Source organism: Drosophila miranda, chromosome XR (genome assembly GCF_003369915.1).
Source record: "Drosophila miranda strain MSH22 chromosome XR, D.miranda_PacBio2.1, whole genome shotgun sequence".
Lineage (NCBI taxonomy): Eukaryota > Metazoa > Arthropoda > Insecta > Diptera > Drosophilidae > Drosophila > Drosophila miranda.
In genome coordinates this window covers 13,103,818-13,131,611 of record NC_046674.1, presented here as the reverse complement: position 1 = coordinate 13,131,611, position 27,794 = coordinate 13,103,818, and the positions used below count along the sequence as shown (strand labels likewise).

The 27,794-nt window shown below is 49.8% G+C and overlaps 1 protein-coding gene across 9 annotated transcripts in view; it reads right to left on the bottom strand.

Moving 5' to 3' along the window:
* LOC108151049 (titin-like) overlaps nucleotides 1-27,578 on the bottom strand; it is a 123,307-nt gene extending 95,729 nt beyond the window's left edge. For 2 of the 9 annotated variants that reach the window (XM_033386295.1, XM_033386296.1), the window contains exons 1-14: nucleotides 26,610-27,578; nucleotides 17,610-17,732; nucleotides 15,808-17,544; nucleotides 13,678-13,854; nucleotides 12,843-13,607; nucleotides 12,622-12,693; nucleotides 11,877-12,071; nucleotides 10,416-11,817; nucleotides 10,186-10,346; nucleotides 6,049-7,855; nucleotides 4,265-4,471; nucleotides 4,003-4,202; nucleotides 2,005-3,600; nucleotides 212-1,682 (exon numbers count right to left, since the gene is read on the bottom strand). In XM_033386295.1, coding sequence (XP_033242186.1) covers nucleotides 212-1,682; nucleotides 2,005-3,600; nucleotides 4,003-4,202; nucleotides 4,265-4,471; nucleotides 6,049-7,855; nucleotides 10,186-10,346; nucleotides 10,416-11,817; nucleotides 11,877-12,071; nucleotides 12,622-12,693; nucleotides 12,843-13,607; nucleotides 13,678-13,854; nucleotides 15,808-17,544; nucleotides 17,610-17,732; nucleotides 26,610-26,966 — 10,270 coding nt within the window. In that variant the 5' untranslated portion in view covers nucleotides 26,967-27,578. The remainder of the gene's footprint in view (nucleotides 1-211; nucleotides 1,683-2,004; nucleotides 3,601-4,002; nucleotides 4,203-4,264; nucleotides 4,472-6,048; nucleotides 7,856-10,185; nucleotides 10,347-10,415; nucleotides 11,818-11,876; nucleotides 12,072-12,621; nucleotides 12,694-12,842; nucleotides 13,608-13,677; nucleotides 13,855-15,807; nucleotides 17,545-17,609; nucleotides 17,733-26,609) is intronic. The other 7 variants (XM_033386304.1, XM_033386297.1, XM_033386299.1 and 4 more) reach the window with 7 other exon arrangements.
* Between the last annotated feature and the right edge of the window lie 216 nt (nucleotides 27,579-27,794).

Genomic DNA, 27,794 nt, shown 5'->3' with positions numbered 1-27,794 from the left:
GATGAAACGATATGGTCTCGGGGGATTAGTGTGGTATTTTTTTGAATGGTCTTTCAGGCGAAACGATAAATAAATTTTTCAAACCAATTTTTCAACTTAAAAAAAGTCCAATTCAAATTCAAATTCAAATTCCAATTCAAAATGGATAAAATAATCTTGTATCTACTGCTGGATTAGTGTCGCGATTGTTAATGAACTGGGGCGCACTCACCGTATTGGGAGACCCGCGACTCATCGCGATAGGCCTGCGGCTGATTGCTGCCTTCGCTGGGGGCACGCTTGAATCCCGGTCGCAGGACATGGCCATGGCCATTCCTCTGTTGCTGCTGCACATCCCTGCTGACATCCTCGATGAATTGATGGGACTTCTGTAGGAACGTGGAGCCCATGCGCTTGCCCTGACCCTCGGCCTGCTGCTGCAGGGTGCTGCTGCTGCTGCTGTATCCACAACGCGGCAGGGTGCCAGCCCTATCTATCTGATCCATGGACTGCTGTTGCTGCTGCTGCTGCTGATGCTGATGCTGTCCCCTCATCGTGGTGTTTCTGTTCAAGGACTGGGTGCTGTGCTGCGTGGTCACTGTGCTGCCGCCCCGCTGCTCTTTCCTCAGAGTATTCACATCCACGTGGATCTTGGTGGGCATTTCGGGGCCCCGATCGAACTCCATTGGGGAGAGCACCCTCTCGTAGGCGCGTGGCAGGCTGCAGGAGCGTGCCGAGCCCTGGGGCGGCGCCACACGGCGGTATCCCCGGGCCAGGCCGTCGCCGTAGGGCGACCAGAGCGGCTGGATGCGCGAGCCGCCCTCCACCTCGCTCTCGTAGTCGCTCTCCCGGAACTCGCCGGGTATGAATTTTGTGGGCGTGGCCGGTGGGGGCAGATGCGACTGCCGCGAAGGCGTGCGACTCGGGGCTGGGCTGTAGGGGAAGGGCTCCAACGGCTGCTGCTGCTGATGCTGCTGCTGCTGTTGGCTGTCAAAGTGAATGATTCGCTTTGTCTGCTGCATGTTGACCACCCGCTGAGAGCTCTCGGTGGACTCGTGCATCTGCATCGAGTTCTTGGTCTCGGTGGCGACCTTCGCCAGATGCATGGGGGCACCAGCAACAGCATTGTAGTACATGGTCGGACGAGAAGGCGAGTGCTGTTGCGCCTGCTGCTGCTGCTGCTGCTGTGTGGCAGCTATAAACTTTGCTGCCACAGGCTTGGGCTTGAATACGGGCTGCTGCTGCTGTTGCTGCTGTTGCAAGAACTTGGATTGCTTTGAGCTGCTGCTGCTGCTGCTCTCCGTCTTGATCTCGTGACGAATCTCCTTGCCAATCGGCTCGAATTTGGGGCGGCTCTCATGGGGCATGGGCTCGAACTCCATGGGCGAGGGGGTGATCACCACCACCGGGGACTTGTGCCCGTTCGTGGCCACGTTCGTACGCGGCGTGGGTGTGGGGGGGAAGACCACTCGATACCCCTTGATGTCCGCATCCGATTCGTTGGTGCGGGACACCGAGCGGAAGCGTTCGTCCACCTCGCTGCTGTAGTCACTGAACTCTGCCGCCGGGGTCTTTCGCTGGGCCGGCACAGGACTCGGCTGCGGCAGGACCGTGACGGGCCCTGTCGACGAGTACTTGGTCTCCTGGTGGTGCGAGGAGCTGCTGCTGTAGTTGCTGGTCACCTTCGAGCTGCTAAAGAAGTCCTGCAGGACGAGATCGAACGGAACAAAGTATTAGCAACGATGGCAGGGGTATTTGTGGGGGGAATACACATAGGAAATGGCTTGTTAGATCAGGCAAATGCAGAACATGTTTTAGGGATACAAAAACAACGAAAATGAAGTCTCAATATGAAGGTTAAAGGGCAATGTTTAGTGGCTTTTTCGCTTCAAGGGAGATACATCCTCCCCCCCGAGTGCTAGCAACAACAACAACAAACAAGAACAACAACAACAACAACAACACACAGAGATATAGTGACAGACACAAGTACAGAGAATTATTTTGTGGTATCTAAATGCGAACCTTCGCCTCTTGGGATTGCTTTTGTTGCGGCTGTGGCTGTGGCGCCTGTGGCTGTGGGGTATAGTAAATCGTTGCCGGTGGCTCGGGCTGGAGCTTCTGTGGAGCCCCACCCCCACCCATGGTGGTCGATGAAGACGTCTTCGTTTCGTAGTAGCTGCTCTCGGATTTCCTATAGTTCGAGTGCTCCTCGGTGTCCGCCGCATAGCCGCTCGACTTGAAGGACGCCGTCTCCGTGGCGAGCGGCTTCTGCTGGGCCCTGGGCTCCGCATCGCTCTCGCTGCCGCTGTACTTGTACCGATCGCTCTCGTAGTCGCTCTCGTAGAGGCCCAGGCGGGTGGGCAGCACTGGCGGTGGCGGGCGGTAGGCGCTGGGGGCGGGCGGCGTTAGGGTCGGCACCGAGTGCGGCAGCACCTTGCGCGGGCCCTGCAGCAGATTCTGCTCCAGCTTCTGCTCCATGCTCTCCACCAGCGAGCGACGGCGCACCGCCTCCTCCGACTTCGGGGCGAAACAGATCTCCGGGGGCGTGCCCGGCTCCAGATCCACATTCACCAGATGGGTGACCGACTGCGGCGGTATGCTCTTGGCTATCTGTTGCACCAGGAAGGGGGCATTCAGCTCCTTTGTGGGCGTGGTGGCTGCTGGGGCCGCGACCCCGGCTGGTGTCCAAAGCTTGGACATGGCCACGCCCTCGGCCGAGGGCTTGGGCGAGGGCGAACGGGGGTTCTGCTGGGCGGGCGTGGCCAGGACCGCCGCGGGACGCACTATGGGCTGGCCGTACTCCACTTTGACCTCCTTCGTGAGTGTCGTCTCGTGCTGCACGCTCTGCAGGGCTCCGAGGGGGGGCGGGAACACTGGCACCCCGCCCTGCGGTGGCGGCTCCATGGGCTGCACTTCCGACAGGATCTTGATCTTCTCGTTGATCAGCGGCACCTTGGGCTCCTTCCGCTCGGCCTTCGGCTCGTAGAGGAACTCGGGCGCATCGCCCGGTATGAGATTGAGGCTTCGCAGCTCCTCCGCGAGGCTCTGGGCGTGCGGCTGCCGCACCACCGTCTCCAGTGGCTTGAAGGCCAGCGGCTTGGGTCGCTGTGTAATGGTCTCCTCATCGATCTTCTTGAAGTAGTCGAAGGACGACGAGGACTTGTGTTCGCTCTGCTCGTATCTGGTGTTGGTCTGCGTTTGCATCTGCTGTGGCTGCTGTGGCTGCTGTTGGCCATAGAGTGCGGCTACCACTGGCGTGCAGGGTTTGGGCGGCACTGGCGGTGGGGTTTGGGTCACTCCGGTCTTGAAGCTGACTGTGAAGGGGGTCTGGATCGGTATCTGTATCTGTTGTGTGGGGGCGGCAGTGTTTGTGGTGTGGCTGGTGGCTGTATCGGTGGCTCTATCGGTGGTGTCGGTGGTGGGCGGTGTCTTGGGTCGCGGTGCCAGCTCGGGCAGTTCCAGGTTGAAGGCCGACTTGTGCTCTAGACGCATGGTTGCCTCGGTGGTGCAACGATGCTCAGTGATCACCTTCGACTCGGACAGGCCGTGCAGGTCGTTCGCATGGGTCACATCGCTCTGAGTGCTCTGATACGACTGTGGCTCCTGCTGTGGCTGCTTCTGTCATAGAATGTGTGGCACGATGAGTGGTTGTGGTTGTATGTGTGGGCGTGTGGAATGATCAAAGCGAAAACCAATCGAGCGGAGGAAGGACACGAGCGACGTTGATTGAGAGATTGAGAGAAGAAAGATTCACAAAGAAAAGGTTTTTGTTTATTAATTTTTTTGTTTTTTCTTTTTTTTGTAAATTTAACAGCGTCGAAAGAAGAATAGATTTAGATTAGAATAGAGTTTAGAATAGTTTTAGAATCGAAGTATAGATCGAATCAGAGTCCAATCGAATCGAATCGAATCAAAGATGAAATCTTTATGTGTTTATAGGTGATCTTTTTGAAGGATAATGCATTGATCGTTGGATCGGTGGTTGGTTGTTGGTTAGATATTGAGCACATGCACACTTACTTCAGTTTTAAAATCGCTCAAGGCCGATGCTGTCGCGGGCGTGGGCGCGCCCGTGGGCGTGGTCTCATACACAATGGTCTTGACGACCTCTTGGAGGCGCTCCGGCGATGGCTCCAGAATGGCACAATCGGCGATGCTTTTGGCCTCCCCGCCGGCATTGGTGGCTCTTACCATATACTTGCCAGAGTCTGAGGTTTGTGCTGGAATAAAAGGGGGGGTAAAGGATATACCGAAAAAGGGGTGAGGACTCCAAGGGCAGTACCTTTCTCAATGATCAGACGATAGGAGTTGCCCTGGGCAAGCAGTCGGTGCGGGGATATGCCGGCATCTTGTATGGGCTTATCGTCCTTCAGCCAGAGCACAGTGGGGTCTGGCAGTCCTGTGACCTCCACCTCCATGATCAGTTTCTCGCCCCTTTTGGCGACCTGTGCCTGCAAGCGCCTCCCAAAGACTGGCGGAAAGATGGTCTCTGCGGAAAGGAAGAAGCCACATTTGAGATGTTCCAAAGACGGGAACCACATGAAAGATCTTTAATTTGGAGGCGAATGGAACCACTCACTGGAACATAAACATTAGCCTACACTTTTTTCTTTTGGTGTCATTGCAAAATCATAGATATCTGGGGATCTGGGGATCTGTGGATCTGTGGATCGGCCTCTTGTTTTTGCGGTTAAAATTTACTTGAAACAGCCGTCCCACCCAATCAGAGGCCATAATGAATTATTCGCTCAGACATCGGACATCAGGCAGGCAGTAAAAACATTTCTAGTATAATGTATAATCCCCAAAACGCGGCCCCCACAGAAGCGAGAAAGCCAAAACCACACAAGACGACAAAAATCTGCTAAAATCTCGAGTAAATAAACGATCCCCATTTACATAATAATAATTGCAGACATCAGACAGCCCCCACATTCACATTCACATCCTATAGACCCCCCTATAGAACCGCAGGCCCCCACCTCCACCCACAACCCCACAACGAGGAATATTTATAAATTTCGTGTAAGAAAATCTTTTTTGCATTTGGCCTTTTTTTCCCCGGGGATGAAAAACTATTGAAATTTCAACAATAACAACAACAATCGTCGACCCCACTAAAAACTCATCAATATTCCGCCAGGGAGCTGCTGGCTCGAGGCATTGACGTTTGAAGATCCATACAATGACACTTTAATGCTCTACGCTGATTGATGTGTGGCACGAACGAGCACCGAGCGGGCCGAGCGGACCGAGCGGACCGAGCAGACGGGGAACATATGATATAGGGTCTATCTCTGGGCTGGGCTGTTCGAACATGTGTATTCTATAATGTCTATGCTAGATGCTAGATGCTATATGCCATATTCTATGTTTAAGATATTTAGAACACTTTTCGCCAGTTCATTAATTCTGCGAATTGGTTTTTATAATACACACACATAAATATGTATCTATGTGTTTACCATGGCTCCCAAAATGAAGACTTTCGAGAGGAGAAAAGAAAGTAGATTCCAAGAAAATACCAAAGGGAAAATAGTAACATATTTTATAGGGTTTTTAGCTCTTGGATAGTTTTTGCCTTTATTTTTATTAAATATATGGAAACATTAGCTCTCCAAATAGAGAAGAATATGAGCAGAAATTTCACCAGTGCTTCTATGTTTTTTTCAATTGATTTGTAAATGGTTTTTGTTGCCTCTTTTTTCGAGAAATTTTGACAAAAATATTCCTTAGAAATCTTTAGAAAACAAAGACTAAACAAAACCCAAATTCTATAATCTACCAAAATCCCCAGAAGTTCCAAAGTCCCTCTTGGGCTTCCCGCTTGGTTGGGATCTAAAATTCGCAGAAATCCCAGGAATTCCCATAGTCTTAATGGCCGCCAAAAATGATGGATCATTGTTGAGAATAAATTGCCATTTCTTTCTAGCTTTCTAGAAGTGGAAATTTCCTCAAGGAAATTCATGAAAATGGATGGGCCAAATGCAATCATAAATACAAGGAAAACCCATCCCATATATAGAACACCAAGAAAATACAAATAAAACTCTAGGAAATACTCACTTTTGACCACCAAATCGGCGGTGCTGGTCGATTGGCCCACGGCATTGGAGGCTGTCACCGCGTAGCGTCCCGCATCGGCCACGCCCACCTGCTTGAGCTCGATGGTGACGCGATTGAATTTATTGGAGATTTTCGTGTGCGGATTATCGAACAGCTGGCCGCCGTTCTTCTCCACCTTGATCTCGGGGGAGGGGTAGCCGTCGTAGATGGCCTCCATGCTGACGTCGGCGCCCTGATCGACGATCTTGCCCGTGAGGGGGGTGGTGAAGCGAGGGGCAATCTCCTTGCGCAGGCGAGTGGGGGAGTCGGGGATGGTGATGGCAGGCAGAGGCGAAGGACCTCCGCCATTGGCGGCCGACTGAACGACCGTGAAGGACTTCTGCTGCAGGCTGGGCGTGCTCATCTCCTTGCTCTTGTGCAGCTCCTGGTAGTGGTGGCTCTCCATGATCTCGGGCCGCTGCTGGCCCAACTGCTTCAGCGACTGGTCAATGTGGGCCGAGGAGTGGTGCACCTCCGTCTGGGGCACGTTGCCCTCGTAGGAGTTCACCTGCGACGTGGAGGTGGTGGTGAATGTCTGCTTTTTGATGGTCACACGCGACGATTCGGTGTTGTGCTCCTGGGTCATGGTCTGCAGGTCGCTGGAGGCGGGCAGGCCGCTGCCGATGATGTTCAGGAAGGCCACACAGGTGGCCTTTCCCGCCTCGTTCTCGGCCACACAGCTAATCTTGCCGACGGCATCGTGGGTGAGCTTCTGGATGGTCAGCACCTGGCGGTCGCCGCTCGTGGAGACGAGGAAGTTGTGTCCGTGGACGGGCTGGTCGTTGAAGAACCAGTGGACCTTGGGCGTGGGCCTGCCCTTGACAATGCACTCGAACTTGACCACGTCATCGATGCTGCCCTGCTTGTCGCTGAAGAGCTCCCTGAACTCGGGACAGGCGTGTCGCTCTACGATCTCCACGGAGGACTGGCTGCTGCGGCGGTTCTCGGGGGCATTCACGGACTTTACAATCAGATGCGAGAAGCACTTGGCGTCCCCCGCCTGGTTGGAGACCTTCACCGTGTAGACGCCCTTGTCGTCGACGCTGGCATTGTTCAGGATCAGCTTGAAGACGCCGGACTCGGGGTCCCCCGTGGCAGTGACGCGATCGTCCAGCTGCAGCTCCTTGTTGGTCAGATACCACTGGGCGCTCAGAGGCTGGTCGCCGCTGGCCTGCACCTCCAGGACCACCTGTTCGCCCTCATCGGCCAGAACATCGGACAGCAGGCGCTCGAACTTTGGCTGCGCGTCCTTGGGCAGGCTCTGCCTCTCCACCTGGGCCCTTGTGGCCGGCTCGGCCTGCAGGTTCAGCGGCGTGACCTTCAGCTCGCAGCTGCTCGATGTCTCCCCTGCCGAATTGATGGCCACCACCTTGTAGTGGCCGGCGTCCTCCTGGTACACCTCCTGGACGATCAGCGAGCAGCGATCGCCCTGGAACAGCAGCTGGACGTCGGCGGACTCCTTGACGGGCCGCTCGTTGTGATACCAGATGACCTCTGGCTCTGGTTGACCCACAATCACGCAGTCCAGACGCACCGGCTTGCCCTCGAAAATGGAGACATCCTTCAGCGGCAGGTGGACTGCCGGCTTGATCGGCTCTATGTCGCTGGCCATCTCGGAATCGGACGTTTCGTTGGGGAGGCGACCCTTGACAATGACGTTGCAGCTAGTGTATGCCTCTCCGGCTAGATTCTTGGCGCTCAGAACGTACGATCCGGCGTCGTTGGGATAAGCTTGGGGGATTATCAGCGTTACGCGGCCGTATTCATACTGAAAGTACAGAGTAAAAGTCATTGGGAAACTCATCAGAAAACGATGGCAAGACATGGCATTCATTCAGTATTCACCACACCACACCCGAACCGATCCCAGCCGATCCGAGCCGATCCGAGCCGACCCGAGCCGATCACAACCGAGACGATCGGAGGCTAATGCTTTCATTTTTGTTCTAGTTTTTGTTTCATTTGTTTTTTGGTTTTTTTTTCTTTTATTTCCTTCTTTTTTTTGCAATTGAATGTTTCTTCTTTTTTACACAAATTTTCAATCTTATTTATTTGAGTTTTTGTTCGTGTTTTTGTTGTTGTTGGAGTGTGTGCGGATGTGGGCAGAGCAATTGCGATCGCCGATCTCTGGGGCGCATCCGGCGGAGGCCCACGAAGAGGCTTTTGTTTTGTTTATTTGCTGCTCTTTGTTTTGCTGGCCCCAAATTGCAGGAAGCACCAGAGCACAGGTGTTCAATGGGAGAGCGAACAAAGATCACCGATTTTCAATTACGAAAATGGTTTTAATCCAGTGATTGAAACCACAGTGAGATCATGTTTGTGGAATATAAAGAGCATAAAACCGAATGACAGAATGGCAATTAAAAAGTGCGGCCAATGAAGTCATTTCTGAATTTTTTTGCCAATTTTTTCGCTGAATACTCGTATACACATATGTATCTATATCTTTTGCAAATTTGTATATACAATGTTGGCGCCCACAATAAACAAATTGCCTGACGCGCGATATCCCGGGTTAGGAGATTCTTGGGGTGATTCTTGGTGGGGGGGAGGGGATGGACTGACTGTGACTGCCACACTGTGGTGAATTGAATTTGCCACGTTGCACGGCTCGTTGCAGAGTCTGCGGCGAGTGGTAGCTGCCAAAAAGTTGCAGCTATTAGATATTAGATATTATATGGCCGCTATATGTTCTCTAAATTGCAACGAAAGATAAAGTGCGTTGGCGTATTTTCAGAAATGTTTGCCTTGAATTTACTCTCTCTCTGTGTGTGTGTGTGTTTGCAACCCAAAATGCTGACCAGTGGCAAGTGACAGAGACAGAGACAGAGCCAGAGGATGTTGTCGATGTGTACTAGATCATTAGCCAAGGGAACGCCCCGTCTGATGCGTCTACGCATTCATCCGCCACTGACGTCAGTCCGTTCTCGATCCCGATCTGAGCAACTAAAACATGATGATATTTTCTTTTCCAAATTTTGGAAAACGCCCACAGAACCACAAATTATAGAATTATTTCGATATTCTCTGGTCTCTTTTTCTTTCCAGCCAAAATTTGTGTACAGTATATACCGCGAATATACATAGTATGTACAAACGTCTATGGCACTGTCTATATGGAAATCGCCAGACAGTTGTCGAGGGGGGCGGCATGGCGATTGGGGGGCTGGGGAGGATTGTACTTGGTGGCATTTTATTTTACTTGGAATTTTTGTTTACTCTTTGCTTTGCTGGGGATCTTGCATTGTTGATCGGAAGTTCTGGGGCGGGGAAATGGGTCGGAAAGAAAGTATTCCAGGGCCGAAAATAGGTCAACATTTTTCGAAAATTCAACTGGAAGACTTCTCAAAACTAGTATTTATAGGGGACTACGATTCTGCTATCGTTCTTGTATTATGCCAGTAGATGTCATTCTATTTCAGTATTTAGTTTTGGTAGTATTTTTCTGGTATTTTCTAATATATATTGAGTATTTTCTTGATTTTATTCCTAATATTTTTCTTGTTAATTTTGACTAGTATTACGATATGTATTTCTATTATTTTAGTATTAATATTGTTGGTATATTTTGATTGTATTTTTCTGGTTTTTGTCTCGATTTGTTAAATTCTATATATATTTTTTTTGTATTTTATTTTTGGTATTTTTCTGGTATTTGTTTTGTATTTTTTTTTAGTATTTTCCTGTTATATCGTCGATCATCAAGGACCTTCTATTGAAGTATTTAAAAAATCTTTAAAGTTTCGTTTGGTTTTAGTTTAAATCTAAAAATATCATAGATGGTCAATCTATCATTTCTCTTCCCCCCTCACTAGAATTACTATTAGGATTCTTCTCATTAGAGTATCTCCGTATCCTGTGTGCCAAACAAAAAAATCTTTCTTCTTAAATCCACACAAAATGTTTTAATTTTTTAAGAACAAAAGATGGAATTCCGAAAAAAGTACCGTGCAAAAATACAAAGAAAAATTCCAATAAATCCCAACAGATGAGTTTTTTCAAAAGATTATCTATCCACAGATAAATATATTTTAACAAAATTGAGTATTTTGAATGGGATTTTTGACCCCACGAAATGTGGTAGAAGTGAAAACTCACCTTTGCATCGCGTGGCTGGAACGGCTTGCCATTGTGCACCCAGCAGATGTCCGGTCGGGGTATGCCACTCACGACGGCCTCCAGCTTGATCTTTTGGCCCACGCGGGCCATGGCATTCGACAGCGGAACCTTGAAGCTGGGGAGTTCTGTGGGCTCCAAAGCTGTGGGGAAATAGAGCATACTTTTAGGAGATCGATCCATATGGCGATGGTTTTCAGTTTTGCACTTACGTTCTACAATCAGGCTGGCGGAACAGTGCTCGATGCCCGCCGGATTGGAGGCACTGCAGGTGTACACCGCGTCGTCCTCGAGGAAGACCTCCTCGAAGCGGAGCGTGGCCTCGCCGTTGTTGTAGCTGATGACATAGTCCGGCGAGTCGTCGATGCACTTGTCGTTCTTGAACCACTGCACCGTGGGCAGGGGCACCCCCGCGACGATGCAGCCGAACTGGAAGGAGCTGCCCTCGGTGGCCTTGCCGCTCTCGAGGAACCGCAGTATGCGGGGCGGCACCAGCTGCACCTCTGCGGCATTCTCGCGCACTGCCAGCGTGGCATTGGTGTCGCAGGTGCCCACCAGGTTGGAGGCCCGGCAGCTGAAGCGCGCCGAGTCGGCGGCGAAGGTCTCCTCGATCACCAGGCGACAGATGCCCTTGTCGAGGCTGGTCTTGTAGTCGGCGTGGCTCAGGATGCTGATGCCGTCCTTGAACCACTCGACGGCGGGCTCTGGTGTGCCGGTGACCTCGCACTCGAACACGAATCGATCGCCCTCGCGGGTCACGGCGTCCTTGAGGGGGCGCACGAACAGCGGCGAGGCGTAGCGCAGCTCCGTGAAGATGGAGTTCACCTGGATGTCCTTGCGGATGTTCTCGGTGACGATGCGCTGCTGGTCCACCTGGTCGCGCAGTGTTTGCAGGCGCGTGATCTCCTCGCGCTGAATGCGGGCCTCCTCCTCGCGCTTGGCGCGCGACTCGTCCTCGCGCTTGATTCGGATCTCCTCCTCGCGCTTGCTGTGCAGACGGGCCTCCTCCTCGCGCTTGGCAATCTCCCGCAGCGTTTGAATGCGCATCTCCTCCTCGCGGGCCGCCTGTGCCCGGGCCAGTTGCTCCCGGGCGGCCTGCTCCCGCACGGCCTTCAGCCGGGACTCCTCCTCGCGAACGGCCTGCTCGCGCAGCGCCAGCTCCCGGGCCACCAGCTCCCTTTGGGCCTGCTCGATGGCCGCCTGCTGTCGCTGGCTCTCCAGACGGGCCTGCTCCTCCCTGGCCGCGCGCTCCCTGGCCTCTGCCTCGCGCATGGCCTTCTCCCGTTCCGCCTGATCGCGCGAGTCGCGCTCCCTCTGCTCCCGCTGTCGCTGCTCCTGGTTCAGGCGCTCCTGCACAATGTTGATGTCCATTTTGAGCTTGATGAAGGACTGGAAGATGTTCATCACATCGTTGTAGAGCGCCGACACCTTGCTCATGTCGTGGGCGCACTGCGAGGCACTGTCCAGCTTCGAGCGCAGTCCCGGCTCCCGACTTGTGACATAGTTCTCGATGTCGTTGACGAGGTTGGCCGCCTCCACAGAGTCGCGCAGATACGGGACCTTGTTGGAGACGCTGCTGTAGAAATAGCTGATCTCCCGATATTCGGCATCGATCTGAAGGAATCCTCGGATTAGAATGGGTCTTAGGGAGAGTTTCTTGGCGCTGGCGTTACCTTTTCGACAACCTCGAAGAACTCTGTGGCCTGATTGAGGCTCTTTCGTTTCTGCTTCACCTGATCCTTGAAGCCCTGCCACTTGTCGTTGAGTTTACGGAGCTCCTCCTTGACGTACTGTTCGCTTTCGGGATTCGTGATCAGCAGCTGCTGGCTCGTCGAATCTGTGAACTTTTCGATGCGTTTCTCGAGCAGCTAAATGGAGGGAAAAGCATGGAAAATATGCTCAAAAGGCGAGTAAATGCGGGGAAGCGTCTGGGGGCACAAGAAAACGGGGGAAAAGTGCAGCCAAGCAGCGGATCTCCATCTAAAAGTATCTTTCCCTCAAATGCCAAAAAGCAGAAAGTGCAATAGAAACGTGCCAGCATTCTAAATGTTGTGTGTATCTGTATCTGTAGCTGTATCTATGTCTGTATCTGTATCTCTCGTTATGCAAAGATGTATTTCAAAAGTTTTTAATTACAAACTAACGACAGCTGCCGCTGTCTATCTCTAAGGCATCCCCCATTCCCCATGCCCCATGCCCATCCGCTGACAGCTACAACATTTTCAAAGTTGCGATGCGCCCGAGAGAGTATTTTTTCGAAAAATGTCATTTGGAAATCTGATGAATGTTTTTTTTGGGTGTTCAGAACTCTGTTTTGCTCATGCAGCAGGGGGTGGCGGCGGCAGGGTGGTAGATATATACATATATCTATTCTACAAGTATCTATCTATCTATCTATCTATCTATCTTTCCATCTACCTCGAGAGTGTGGGCTGTTTGGCCCCAGCGTTGCTGATGGCGAGTCGATTTCAATTGCTTGGGCATTGAACACTATAGAAAATGGATCATTAAATCATAAAATAACCAAAGAGATCTGCTCTCTGTTTTGTTTGGTTTTTTTCTTCAGTCTTGTGTATAAACATAACCCACCTCAATACAACAGGGATCTTCCACTTGCACTCGGGCGGGGGTTCACTCACCTCAATGGTACGTTCAAAATACTCAAATGCCAGCGATGTGGTCTTGGCCGCCGCCAGACTATCGACACTCTGGCCATTGATGTCGTGCAGCTGCTTGCTGACGCTGTCCAGACTCCGATCGATGTCCTCCAGATCGTTGCGGAACTGCTCGATCTTCTCGAGCCGCTCGAGCGACGACATTCTGGCACTGCACTGCGTCTCGAAGTGAATGCGCAGAATCTCCAACAACTTCAAAATGCGATCGGTGTCGATTTCGCGTGCCCCCGGCGGCTCCAGCACGCGCACCCGATCGATCAGCAGTTCGGATTGTGTGATTAACGATCTAAATTTATCCATGCAATGATCGCGGAATCTCTCGTGCTCTGCAATGCTGCGCTCCACACTGCCCGACGATTGGGATGGGGACGGGTGCTGCCTCGCGAAATACTCATCGATCTCGTTTCGCAGCTGCGCAATGTTCTCCAGGAAGAGCAGCACGCTCTCGATGAGAGTGCGATAGTCGTACTTGATGCCGTCGAGGCGGGCCTTCAGCATGCGCAGATTGTTGATCACCTGCTCGATTTTGGCCAGCGACTGCTGGTCCTTGGTCTGGATGCTCAGGGTGGTCTGAATGCGGTGCTGGATCTCGTCCTGGGCCCGCTCAATGTCCTGGCCGACGAAGCTGAGCTTCTCCCGTATGCCCGACAGCAGTTGCTTCGTGTCCACCGAGGGGGAACCGAAGACGGGATACAATTGGGTGTCCACCTGGGTGCTCTTGGCAACCGTCTGGGAAAAGAGAGTTCGATTCAGGGCAGGGGCAGGGGCAGGGGCAGGGACCAGCGCCTCTTCTACATACCTCCTCGTTATCGCTCATGACTTTCTCTAGCAGATATTCAACTTCTCGCTTCTCCTGGATGGTCGTTGTCCAATTCTCCAAACTGCTCGTCACGTCGCACTGCCGCTTACTGAAACCGTTCAGCGTCTCTTCCACTGCCTGCGTCGAGGATTTCGTCTCGAGATATGGATCCACAATCTATGTATGCGTGTGTGTGCGTGTGTGCAGCACCAAAAATAGCATAGACAAAAAAAAAATAAATAAATGGAAAAAATTAGTTTTTCCTTATTTTATTTTGGTTCTTCAGCTTCTGCTTCTGCTTCGTCAAGTGTCGCAGTGGTTTTTTCTTTTTGTACAACGGCGCGTGGCACAACGCATCTGCCTTTGGCCAGGGTCTGGTGCGTTCTGGCCACAACACCATATCCACATCCAAATCCGAGGAGAGTCCAGGCCATGCCAGAGACCAGAGACCAGAATCTAGAGACCCGAGTCTAGAGACAGACCTATCTATAGCCCTCGCAGCGCGCAAATTGCTTTGCTTTTATTTATGGACTCAACTCGAGAGGAAAACTCGAACCAGAAACAGAAACAGAAGGAAGGAAAACTCGAAATACAGCCACCACCAGCCGAAGCAGCAGCAGCGAAATTTTCTAATTTCAAAATTTTCTTTTGCGGCTGTTGGCTCTCTTTCGTTTTCTTCCCGGTTTCATGTTTTACTCGAAACGCACATATGGGGCTATGGATGGGGCCAAATGACGACGTTGTCGTTTCGAATAGATGTTTATGGCCAACCAAATCATATTGTTGATAATTTATGGGCCACGAAAAGCCAAAGGATCCAATCTCTGGCATGGAAATTGAAGTTCGAATACTCTTTCGGAGATGAGAACTCTGACGGGCATTGCTAGAGGATTAAACTGAAGCTGGAACACCTAATGTGCTTTTCTGCAGTGTATCTGCAGCTAGTTTTCATTGGAATCGATGTGGGGATACGCTGGAGCTGGACTTCTGTGGATCTCTGCACTGAATTTGTACGTTCTCTTCAAAGGGAAGGCAAGTCGGAAGACTTTTTCGCTGATCTAATGCATCTTTGGAGTCGGGAAAGCTTTCGGAAAGACTTCTTCAATTTTAATACTCATTTAGTGCAGATATTGATGCCTCTTTTGGACGTTATTCTTTAGCAAATTTTCATGAAAATTTGTGTGGGATTTCTATCCTAGATCATGGAGATCTCCGCAATCGATTTCCATCTTTCTTGGAATACTCATTTTGAAGATGTTGTGAATCTGGAGCTCAAAATCTGTGGATCTCTGCATTGAATTGACAGCTTTATTCAGTAAAAGTTGGAGTTTAGAGGGGAATACCCTATAAAAGATACTCTTTTTATTAGAGCTAAGATTGAGAGACTCTAAAATGATATCTGCAACCGATTTGCAGTTTCTGTTGAAAGGATTTCAAATGGAGAATGCTCCAAGGCACTACGAAAGTCCCCTGGCTTTAATAAATAGGGTTTTCAGATGTTACGAAGCCACAACTTGGATGATATGAGAGCTCCGTAAGCCCTGAATTATAAAGAACAATCTTATTTGCGAGATTATCGCCAGAAGTTCATAATACAAACTTCCCGCTGCTGACGCCACTGCCTCGCGTCCTTTCTCTCCCTCTACCTCTCTCTTTTACAGAGTAGCTTTGCAGGCCGTTTTCATGCCTCTCTCTCACTCTCCCACTTTGCTCTATCCTTTTCTATTCCATAAATGGTCTTTATAGTGGATCTACAGATATTTCCAATCGAATTTAAGGCTGAAGATGGGTTATCCATTCACTCTTTCTACACTTCAGATGCAGTTCCACTCGAAGCCCTTGCCATAGCCAGCGTACCCCTATTCTGGGCAGATACTTTTGTGCCGACACAGCTATTGTACTCCCATAGTCTATGTGCAGATGGTTTATGCTTTTCAGAGCAGCATTAGACAGCGGTTGCAGCGTGCAAATGTGGCAGCTGTCAGCGGCTCGAAGGCGAAGCATGGCAAAGATTCTGTGCGACAAGCGGGACATGCAAAAGTGGCGCAATGCTCTCAGAGAATTCCAAAAAAACGACTTGGTCTTAAAAATAAAAGATTCTCCCTCCCTGGGGCCCACGGGGATACCGACTTTCAAGTTGATGAATCGCTGTCCGCGGGACTTGAGCTCGCTGAAGGTCAGGATAATGTTGGACCATGTGGCCTGGAGGAACTGCAGCTTGTGCTCGTCGGGCGTCTGCTGGAGCTGGCGCTGCAGGTGATTCAGCTGACTAGAGAGCTCGTTGGCCTGCTCGAAGAACTCGATCAGCAGGGAGACGTAGTCGACGCGCTTCAGCACCAGATCCTTGAGTTCGATCCAGTGCTTGTGCAGGGACTCGGCCTTCGAGTCGACATCGTAGCGCTGCTGAGGGCTCAGCGACTCCAAGTGGACTTTGATGCTCTCGAGGAGTAGGTTGATGAGTTCTCCCTTGATCTGGCAGAGGGAAACGGAAACGGAAACGGAAAGGGGGTTCGTTTGAGTTTGAGTCTTAATGGGGTTTAATAGTGTCTCTGGACTCACCTCCAAGTCCTGCATTAGCTCGTGATGCTGCAGGAGGAACTGCTTCGACTGCTGCAGATTCCGGCCCATGTCCACGCTCTGTTGGAGATGCAGCTGCCCGGAGGCCCGCAGCCAGGCCAGGAGCTCGTTGTGCTGGGCGAGGAACTCGGCGAGGGCTCGCTGCACCTTCTGCTGGTCCTCGCTGCTGTGCGCACAGATGCCCTCGATGTAGGCCTTGCGGTTCTCCAGCTCGTCGAGGACCCGCTTGACGCCCTGCGTCTCCGGTTGCGTGCGGCCCACCTCGTCCAAGATGCCGTAGCCTAGTCGCAGCGGCTCCTCGGTGAAGCTTCGCACGTCGCGCTCCACCTTGGAGAACATGGCATAGCTCTCGGGGGAGTTCGGCGGCAGCTTGACGCTCGCCAGCTCCAGCTCCAGCTTCTCCAGGACACTGAGCGTGTGCTCGGCCTTGGCGAAGAACTCCCGCGACTGGTGCAGCCAGTGCTCGCGCTGATCCACGAGATCCAGGTGCTCGGTGCAGCCGCTGAGGACGGCATAGGCCCGGGCACAGGCCTCGTCCCCCGAAAAGAGACCCGCCGACTGGACCTTCTCCTTGGCGCGGGTGATCTTCAGCGCACGATCGCGAAGGAGCAGCGCCTGCTGCTTCCACTCCCTGTACCGGGCCAGCATCTCGTTGGCCGTGTGCTCGCACTCCCCGAGGCTGTACATGGTGTTGAGGTCCATCCTGGCCTTCTGCAGGGCCGCCTCCAGGTCGATCAGCTCTCGTCCGAGCAGGCCCAGGGCCAGGCACTGCTCCATCTGTGTCTTGCGCGTCTGCCAGGCGACCTCCAGGTCGTTCCTGCGGTCGTGCAGGGCCTCCAGCCACTGCTGCACCTGGTGGACGGCCCGCGTGGCGTCCCGCTTGATGTGCTCGGGCCGCGTGTCCAGGGTCTCCAGCTTCTCCAGCTCCTCCAGCTGCGAGAGCAGCTCGTTGCCGTCCTTCAGGGCGGCCATCACGCCCGTGAGCATGTCGATCCTCAGCTGCTTGAATCTGCTGAGGAACTCCTGCACATGCGGCACATCCATCGGCTGCTGGGTCTCGCTGCAGGCCATCTCCAGCTGGTCCATGCGCCTGAAGCACTGCGTCATTTTGTCGTGGAACTGTGTGCAGAGCAGCAGAATGTGCTGCCGGTCCTGCAGCAGGTTCAGGATGTCCTGCCAGATGACGTTCAAGGTGTCGGCCATGGCGTTGACCAGCTCCGAGCTGATCCTCTTGCTGGCCAGCAGCTTGTCGGCCTTCTGCACGAACTCGTCCATCGGTCCGGGCAGGCTCTAGAGGGCGGGGTGTCAGAGGGGCTTTAGACGGGGGCTCTCTCGAAGCTGGGTCTCTGGCTTACCTGCAGATTTCGCAGGGTATCATCGTGCTCCCGCTGCATGCGCACGGACTCTTCGAGATTCTCGCCCAGCGACGTGATCTTTGGCTCCAGCTCGACGACTTTGATGTAGATCTTCTCGGGACTCTGCAAAAGATTATCGAAGATGAAACGATGAAGAAAGTTTTCTCCCACAAGTTTGCTCAAGGAATTCTTCTGTTCGCCCTGTTTTCGAGTCACGTTCCTGGGCTCCCAGCCAGCAGCGGCCACACTCGTGTGTCTGCATTTCTCATTCATGAAAACTTGTCGCCAAAAACCTGCTTAAGAGCAAAACGACAATGCTGCACAGAGCAGCTTCTAATTTTGGATAGGCACAACCGCCGCCAGAAGCAGCAGCGGCGGCAGGAGCACTACTTGTGGCAGCCACAGCCGCAGCAGCTCCACTCGTGCCAGCAGCAGCTCCACTCTTCTCTGTTCTGTTTGATTGCAATGAAGGTCAACACTGGCTGTTTATGGTAATGGCATCCGTTAGGTTTTCCTGTTGGGATGAGCATGTGTCGATACATGGAACAGAACCGAACCGAACAGAGCGCTGCTGTGTATGTGGAAAGTGCCACATGCCACAGAAGATACACAGCAGCAGCAGCAGAAGAGGAGAACTGGCTGGCTTTTGGGGGGGGGCTCTTGCGTGGGCGATTTACCATTTATTTTGTGACTCTTGCCATTCGATTTAACGATCTAATGACCGACAATCAATCAATTTACAAAACCATTGAATAGCCACACGATTAAACTAAATGTGGTGCCCCGTTTCGATCCGTTCCGATCGGAGATCATTCGATGGAGTCACTGACTCAATGCTACGTGAGTGAGTTTTCAATATGCAAAATGATAATTCTCACAAACTTTGAATAAATTAAAGCCAAAAGCGGGGCCGGGACGGCCTAGCGGGACGGGCACCGTCTAACTGAAATATGAACCATAAATGGTATGACATCACTATATAGTAAACAGCCCCCCACCCCACGCCTCCCCCCCGCCCCGCTCCGCGCCGCGCCAGGCCATAACGAGACGACGTACTTTTATGCATCACTCGTAAACCATTATGCATATGGCCAGGCGCCCCCTCTCCTACTCCTGAATCTGCATCTGAATCGTATTTCAAGTGTTTTTCGTCTTTTTGCACGCACCGAGCCGTTAAGACTGCATTTCGAAGACATTTCGTCGGCCAAGGCGCATGTGCGGCACTTGTGCAATCCCCAAAGTACGACCGAGGCGGAAGTAGAAGAGACTTTCGGTGTGGTGGTGGGGAGACGGGTGGCATAGCCGATGATATAATGCCCCAAAAGCCCCCCCGGCTCTAACAAAACAACAGTCGATCGGGAGGGAACAAGATCAAGCGGAGGTCCGGAGGTCCGTCCATCGTCCACTTTCAGAGGCGCTTAACGCCAAACACGTTTTTGGCTTTTAAATTAATACTTTGTGGCAGCGGATAGAACACGATTTCGATATGAAATTACCTTGGTTCTGGCTCTGTCCCACCTCCCCCCCTCCCCCTCTGTGGTTCGTTCTTATCGTTTTGTATGAAATCATTGCGCATTTTTATGGAGCGCCGCAATGCCGCAATGCCGCCGCCGCTCTTTCATTACGAACCTGCCCGCTCGACCCCCCAAACCATTGGCCACGTAATCCCCGAGTGCCAGCCCGATCCGATCGTTGATTTAATTGGGGAATAGCCATTTTTGTGGAGGCGTTGGCTTGATTTTGCAGGATTTATATGCCCCGATCGAGAGGCAGTTGAAAAGTGTGGGCTCCAGATCCTTCTATATGGGAGACTATTTAATTATGGATGGAAACAAGATCCGATTTTCGATTCAGCGATTCAGCATGTACACAAATACCCTCTATGTATGCTTAGAGCCAGTTTCAATGAGAGATTTCTGACTTCTTTCTTTGCGGCTTTCATTGAAGGAATGACCAAAAATTAAGTTGGTTTTTTCACATTTTAAGTTTGAAAGTTTACCCGAGTACCCCTTATGTGTGGTCAAAGCCAATCAGCACGTACGGAAATGCCCTCCCAGGTTTTTTATGGGTTTTTTAAACTATTTTTTCCATCTAAGTTTGTATTTGTTGACCAGAAGATCCCTAATCATCGAGACTCGAGTTATTTTGTTTTTGCATTCTCGGGACCGGTCGCAAAGACCTTTGTTTCAGCCGTCTGTCTGAGAGGAGGAATGGGACTCTTCGATTCTAGTTTTCATTGCATAGAGTGGGTGAGAAGCCCTAGAGGTTGTCTGTGTGACCCCCACCCATGGAACCCCTGGGTTTTCCCTAATTTCCTCTAAGCAGCACTCTTCGTTTGTTTTTCTTTCCAAAAAACCCCCTCAAGCATTAATAAATTCCCTGTTAGGCAGAAAAATCGAATTAAATTCGCAATTTATTTGCAATACTCAGAGTTAAGAGTTCATCGACCGAACCCTGACCTAATATTTGCATACATTTTGTGTGAAAATTAAATACGTGTTCATCGGCACAGCACAAACGAGAAAATGAACAAATGAACAACTGAACACACTCAAATGTCGTGTCTCTCCGCCTTGGGGGGGAAAGAGCACCATTTTTATGGGCAGCTTGTGCTCTCGATTAAAGGTAAAAGCTAATTGAATACATGATTGAATACAAGGCTCATTAAAGTGACATAAATCAAATGTCTGTCTGTCTGTCTGTCGGTTTATAGGGAAATGTGTACCATAAAAAGTTTATACAAATATCAGGCCAAAAACTAATAAAAGTCCCTATTAACATTAGCATTTGCATGGGGCTGTGTGCCGTGTGTCTGTGTGCCTCCGATACAGACGGCAAATATACTCATCGTGGCAGCATTAATGTATTGTACAAATACGACAACACGAGAATATGCAAATGTATTCGAGTATTTACTTTGGGGGCACTCAATACCCCTCCGCCCCTCTGCCACTCCTCTGCCACGCTCCGACGCGCCTTCCATTAAAACCCAACTTGATTTTTGTCATAAAACAAAGCACAAAAAGCAACAAACAAATGTAGTGCTGTGATGTTCTATTAACAAAAGGTTAGTGCTGGCTTTTTCGCATCATTCTCAGATCATCAAATCAGCGTCATCATCCATCACACTCGCATCGCATCGCATCGCACGGCATGGCAGGGCTGTCGTGTGTGCTTTGGCGAGTGATGTCAGACTTTTGAGTTCTATAAATACACAATATATCGTTATAAACATAAAACAGCAACAAATTTGTGTTCAGGTTCGGGCTTTGGGGTTTTTCTAGGTCGCACTTTCCCAGGCCAGAGATACTCTCTCGTACGAGATACGATTATGGGAGGCCGGCCGCCATCGAATGCAATTTAAATTTCAATTTAATTCGCAAAAAAAAAATGAGAGATAATTTCTATAATTGTTTCTACAAATTGCTGGCCACGACTCTTGCTGCAGCCACAGAAGGAGGAGTCGACTCCGCCGCTGCACAGCGCGACTTTCATTGAACGTTTATCGGCGAATATCAGTTTTCATGTAAACATGCAATATATTTCGCGTCTCTAACTCTACGAAACGTGCCTCCATCGGCGGATCTGCGACTCTGCCACGCTGTGGCTGTGGCTGCTGCTGCGCCTTCGCCTTCTCCTTTGCGCGGTAATTACAGCAGCTGGCTGTGGCGAAATTTATGCCCCACTGGAGGCAGATCCACCTCCTCCTCGACTCGTTTCCCGTTCGCTTATCAATCAGTGCGTGCCAAACTGTTTTGTCAGTTTTCGCTAAGTAGCAGCTGTGCATTAAAGCCACTAGATAGATAGATACAGCCCGGCGCAGCACCGCGCACACATATCCCGCAAGGCATGGCTTTGGTTGGACTCCAGTCGACTCCAATCCGATCAGAGATCCCCATCCAAGGGGCAGCAGAGGAGCCTCCGACTGCGTCTGCGCATAGAATACATTATTTTTTAGCGCTTGAAAATGTTGACATTCCCCACTGGCACCATCGCCAGCTTCAGCTCCAACTCCATCGCCAGCGCCAACTCTTGGCCTGTCGGTTAGGGCTGGAATTTTTCAATTACTGATAAGATTTACAGCCCCATTCACGGGTGACACGACATCAAGAGTGGCTGTTGGATGTGATTTACATTGGAGAAACAGTGACTGAGAGGTGACTGCGTCGCCGCGTCCCCTCTTTGCTCAAAGGAAGGGAGTTTCTTTGGGATTTGAATGGGATTTTTATAGATTTTGGTAGGCACAGATATTCCCAGGGAAGTAGTGTTTATAGGTTCATTTTCCCCTTCCAACCAGAATGGTATTATCCTAAAGAAATTATGATGCCAATTTAGAGAAAGTGTTACTCAAAAAATCACCCTTTTCCACAACCCCTAGCTGTGCTCCAGTGATTTGCTGTGGCCGCATATCTGTTCCAAGGGAAAATGGCAGGCCACGCCCCCGCCTCGTACGTCTCTCGGGCAAATGGGCCATAAATCACAGTGACAAATCACAGAAAGCAGTGACTTGATTGCAACCCTGTGACGCGGGGTCCTGCCCCGTCTCTGCCCATGCGAACACGTCTCGGCGGCACTGTGTGTCTCCGTTTGTATTTGTGTTTGTGAGAGGAATGCGCAAGCTTTTCCATGCGTAAATTTATGTGCCTGCCAGGCGTCGTAAACATTTCTTTTAGCCGCCGCACGGCTTTCTCAGCTCTCTCTCTCCCTGTCTCTCTTTCTCCCTGTCTCTGCGGAAGAGAGAGAACTCTTTCTTTTGGCACTGCGCAGCTGCAGCCGTTTCACCCACGCCAGGCCCAAAGCCAAAGCCATGGCACATAACTCTTGCAAAAAGAGACAGACAGATGGACGGACGGATGGACGGACAGTGCCGTGCATAAGTACACGCTCATATGTCTAAGCAATTTATGAGTGAAAAGCTGTGTGTGCGACTTTTACAAATGAAAATGCCATAAATTCAATTAGAGTTTTTCCATCGCTTGCACATCGCCATCGCCATAGCCATCGCCTTTTCTGGGCTTTTCCTCGATTGCAAATCAGAGCAGATCGTCCCCCCCTCCCGAAAAGCAGGTCGCCTGTTGCGCCCCAATTCCTTCACTATAGCACTCCTGCCTCCTCCACCGCCCCTTGGATGCGGCTCCAACAAGTCAAATTAGTTTCGCGCATTTCATTCAATTAATGTCTGGCATATTCCGTGGCACACGCAGGGAAAATCTATTTATTTAGGAGAGCATCACTAAGCAAATATGTAAATCTTCTCCAGGCCTTTGATGTTTTCTTCTTCTTGGGGTTTTTCTCCTTTTAATTGGCTTCAAGGCGGAACCATAAAACGAAACATTTTGTAACCAGGCCAAGAAGAAGGAGACCCATTCCACCCCCCTCCCCACCATTCCCCCTGAAAGAAACACTTGTAAATATTTTTGGTGTTGCATCAACAAACATTGTAATCGAGTGAGTTTTTGCGTCAGAGATTGATGTTCCTAAATGGTCTTTCCGGGGGTCTTTGGTCATTCCTTGATGGGATTTTTGTTAATCGAAAGAAGGGGCGGGTTGGGGGATTACGTAAATCATGTCCCACATGTGGGGTAAGGGATTTTATGTGGATTCTGGTCAAGGCAATAAAGTTTCCAGTCAAACGATTTGCTGACAAGAAAATTCACTGAAGAACGGAAGGAATGGAAGAAACGGATGGAATGTGGCGTGGTATTTCTCATTCTTTGTCCGCTTCAATGGGATCTTTCCACACATCTCCAATTATCTGAAAACATCTCAATTATCTTGCAACATTTTGTAGAACTTGTGGGGCATACACACACATCTTCCTGTGGCTACAGTGAAAGCTACTTTGGCGGAACGACTACACTCCCTCAACCATCCATCACTCATGGGCTCGCGATTGGAAATCGTGTGAGAGCTTTCACTATTCCGCCATGGAACGCAGAATGGGCTGGGATTCCACTCGGAGCATTCGATATATCAATTATCAGCGCACTTTGCAGGTGCCAAAGAGACACCTCCTTTGCCGTGGAGCTCTCTTCCGCACCAGGATCACAACTTTGAAAGATTCCTTCATATTTTCCACACCACTTAACATTCAAAATGTTGCGAGTAATATCTCAACTTTAGTTTGGGAGTTGGTCAAAGAAAACCAAGCCGAAAGTTTGATATTATTCTCTGTATAATAGACCCCTGCCCCCACCCAAAAAGGAAGCAAACTTTTGACATATTTGCATAGTTTTAAGCGAGAACTTTCGGGGTGTTTGAGTAGGGAGCGAGTAGTTCCTTTAATCTTATGCAGCGCAGCAACATAGCATCAATTTTCAACGAACGGGAGCATCCGGTGGCGCAGACCCTGCCACATGCCTCGCCACTGGAGGAACCACCGCCCACATGGAATTTATAACAATAACAGAAACTGAGCTCATCGAAATATATATTCTTTTCTCATATGTTTCTTTGTATTTCTCTTGTGTTAAACTTTTGTTGTTTCACGTACCCCACCCCGCACGGGGGAGGAGGTTTGTTTGGTTTGGTTTGCTTTTGTTTGTGTGTGTGTGTATTTATTTTTTTCCCCCTGCTTTTGTTATTTCTTTTTTCAGTTTCAATTTTTTTCAATTTTCAATTTTTTTTCCCCTGCTAATTTGTTTACCTGAGAGAGAGAGAGGGAGAGAGCAAGAGAGTCATCTATTGATCTGTGTGTGGCTCTCGTGCTTTTGCTTTTTTTGTCGTTGTTGTTGTTGATTTTTTGGGACCCCGAATCAAACATCCAACAGGTAACGAATAATGTTTATTTGTTTTTGTTTTTTTTTTTTTTTGTTTTTGGGCCGACAAATCAATGAAAAAATGTTGCCTGGAACGGGCGGAAATTTAGATTTTGATCTAAATTTAGTTTTTTTTTTTTTTTTTGGGGTCGCTGAATTTAAATTTTCATGGAAATTGCCGAAAAACGTGTTGAAAGAATGGAAACAAAATGTTTCTGCATAATTTGCAGACGCGTTAGAAAACAACAAAAGCAAACGAGAGCTTACAAAATAGTTGTGGCGACTAGAGGATGCCCTATAGTTGGATATCTAGAGAGCATTTTTGATGTATTAAGAGGAAAATTCAGTAAAATATTTGGTAAATGTTAACCGATCAAGATGAAAGTTGATGAACAGGTAGACAATAGCATTATATGTGGCTCTATTGAGTATGAGCGCGGCCTTCCAAGTCCCATCTACCTTTTGGCACACCGAAACCCATCATACCCCTCCACATTCCGTGGAGCACTACAAAAAGTAGCAGAAATAAATTGTAAATCAAATCGAAATGTTTAACACATGGAGCACACTCACGGGCACCACTCGAGAATGGGGCAGACGAGGCATGAATTATGTACAGACTCGTACACATACAATAGTAAATTCTGTATGGGGGAAAAAGTGGCACAAAGTGTGCAGAGCAGCCAGAGATTTCAATGGCCATCGCTGCTTGAATGAACAGAACAGAACAGAACCGAAAGACTAGAAGGACGGAGCGGGAGCTGGAGGGAGTTGGAGATCTCAAAAGAATAACCCCAAAAAAAAAAAGGCCGTGCTGCCAATAATTATTGAATGGTGGAGTGTTGGATGTTGGGCATGAAACTTGTAGCGCTTCGCCTCTCCATCCCCAGAAATGTGCAATATGTTTCTCAATCTCAAGTTCAGGTCGCGCTCAAGTTCGAAACCCCCCAAAAAAAACAAAAAAAAAACCATCTGTGGGTTGCGGTTGATTTTTGCCTTTGGATCCCTCCAGACAGGTAGCAGCTGCGCCTAATTGTTGAAAGTATCTCTTCTCTTGGGCAGATACATTTCTTTTTGTCACGTTTACTATGTTTTAGTCGTCCTCTCTTTTTGCCCCGTTCCCTGGTTCTCCGGCTCTCCGGCTCTCTGGCTCTCCGGTTCTGTGTGATGTCAGACAACCTTGAACCTTTTTAATGTTGTTTTTCAAATATTTATAACTGGCATCCACAATCCACAACTTTTGCTTTCGTTGTTCTCGTCGCCGTCGTCGTCGTCGTCGTCGTCGCCGTCTGTGTCCGTTTGGGGCCGCTAATTGGCGCGGAAATTGTGCTGTGCTGCCGCTGGGAAGCCGGTTTAAACAATCATCGAACTGTAAACCAGTTTTGGGCATTAGACACCCATGAATTTTTCAGTGTTAAAGTCAAATGTTTGTCTTTGGGGCCGCAGCCAAGGGCGGGGTGGCGGGGTGGCGGGGGCTAATGTGGAGCATTCCGCAATGGCCCAGGCCTAATTATATATATTTTTCAATTAAATGATTGAATGATTGAGAACTTTTGATTTGACATCCATTCGGTTGTAGTTTTCACTGAGAAATTATGTTTTTGTTTGCCTGATAAGATAATTGATTGACAGATGGATGCCGATAGCTGATAGGCAGCAAATGGATGTTTTTGGGTTGAATTTTCTATTTTGTGGAGATATTTTTGGGCATCAAATAATGCATTTTGATGGCAAGAGCTTCAGGGCGAATAAAGTGATTTTTATGGCTGAAAATATATCAGTATTCACAGGACTCTTAGTTCCAGTGGATCCTTTATGACCAGCATCTTATTATTATTCGAAAAAGCAAATTGTATTCGAAATATGAACTCCTTGGCATTCTGAGCCTTTGACTATCGCAAAACCAAATCGTACGAGTATCTCTGGCAGTCAATAGTTCATCTGGACTTGAAATTTATGCTCCATCTTTTGAATTTTCGCTAGGGAAGCGGGAAGGGGAACCCCTCGAGCCCAAATCTATGTAGATGTCCTCTCGGATCGCTTTTCGCATTCAGCATTTTTGCAAAAACACTTGAAGAGCCGAGCTTTCTCTCTATCTCAATCTCTTTGCCGAACACTGAAGCCTCTGCTGCAAACACCTCTTCCATATCTAGATATATGTATCTCTATATTCCCCATTTCTTGGTCTCTTTTCTGTGTGTGTGTGTGTGTGTCTGTGTGTGTTTCTGTAAGTACAACTCACTTGTAAGAGCGCTATCACCAGCTGGATGGGTCCGCAGCGGACGACAACAGTGCCGATGGTTGTGGCACGCAGCGAGGGGGCGGCGGTGGTGGTGGCAGCGGCGGTGGTGCCTGTGGACAGGGCCTGGCTTGGAGTTGGCGATGATGATGACATTGTTGCTGAATAATTGAAGGCGTCTAGCTGCGACGGGGACGGATGGGACTGCTGTGACTGCTGTGATAGCTGTGACTGGAGCTGTAGCTGTGGATGTGACTGTGGATGTGGCTGTGGATGTGACTGCGACTGGATCTGGCGACTCGAGGAGGCAGCCGAATAGAGCGAAGACATCGATGAGTCTAGGGTTTGGCGGCGTTCCATGGCGGCTAACTGTTTTTAGCGGTGGTGGAAGCGAGCGAGCGAGTGGGGTGGGTGGCGGTAGGTGAGATGGGGCCTTCGTCTTCGTCTGGGGCTGGGGCTGGGGACCGGGATTCCTCTTGTTGTCGGCTTAGCGGCTACGTGTAGTTCTTTTTTTTTTGTTTTTGTGTGTGGGCGTTTATAATCTTTCTCGTTTAGGTTGCTTCTTTCTTTTTTGTTTTTGTGTGTCGATTCGGTTTCTCTCTCTTTCTCTAGTTTATTTTTTATTGTTTTAGCTTGTTGTACATTTTGAACTCTACACGGAACACGACAGACACGGGCGACAGAGACAGAGAGAGAGAGAGAGATATATATAGAGGAGACGCGTTTTGTTGGGGGTTTTGCTTTTGTGGGTTAGTTATGGGGTTTCGTTCGAGGGGGGGGGTGCTGGTCGTTCGATCGTTATAGCTGTGGCTGTTCTTTCTTCGTTTCCTCGATTTGTGTTCCTCTTTCGTTGCGAGCGCTATCAACGCCGGCGATCGTCTGACGACGGACGACTACGGGCTCTGTTCTACGGGTTCTACGGGTTATACGGCTCTACAGATCGGTACTCGCATAAAATTTGAAAAAAATAACCATACGAAATGCGAAATGACTTCATGCTTTTGCTCTGCTCTGCTCTACACTCTCTCTTTCTTTTCAGATCTCTCGGTTTTGTCTGTTTATTATTGTACAGGCAGCACAACAATTGCTATATATATATGGATACGATCCACTATATAGCGAGAGATATTTGCATATTGAGCCTTTGATGCGTGTGCACAACGTAGCCTCTCTCGCTCGCTCTCTCGC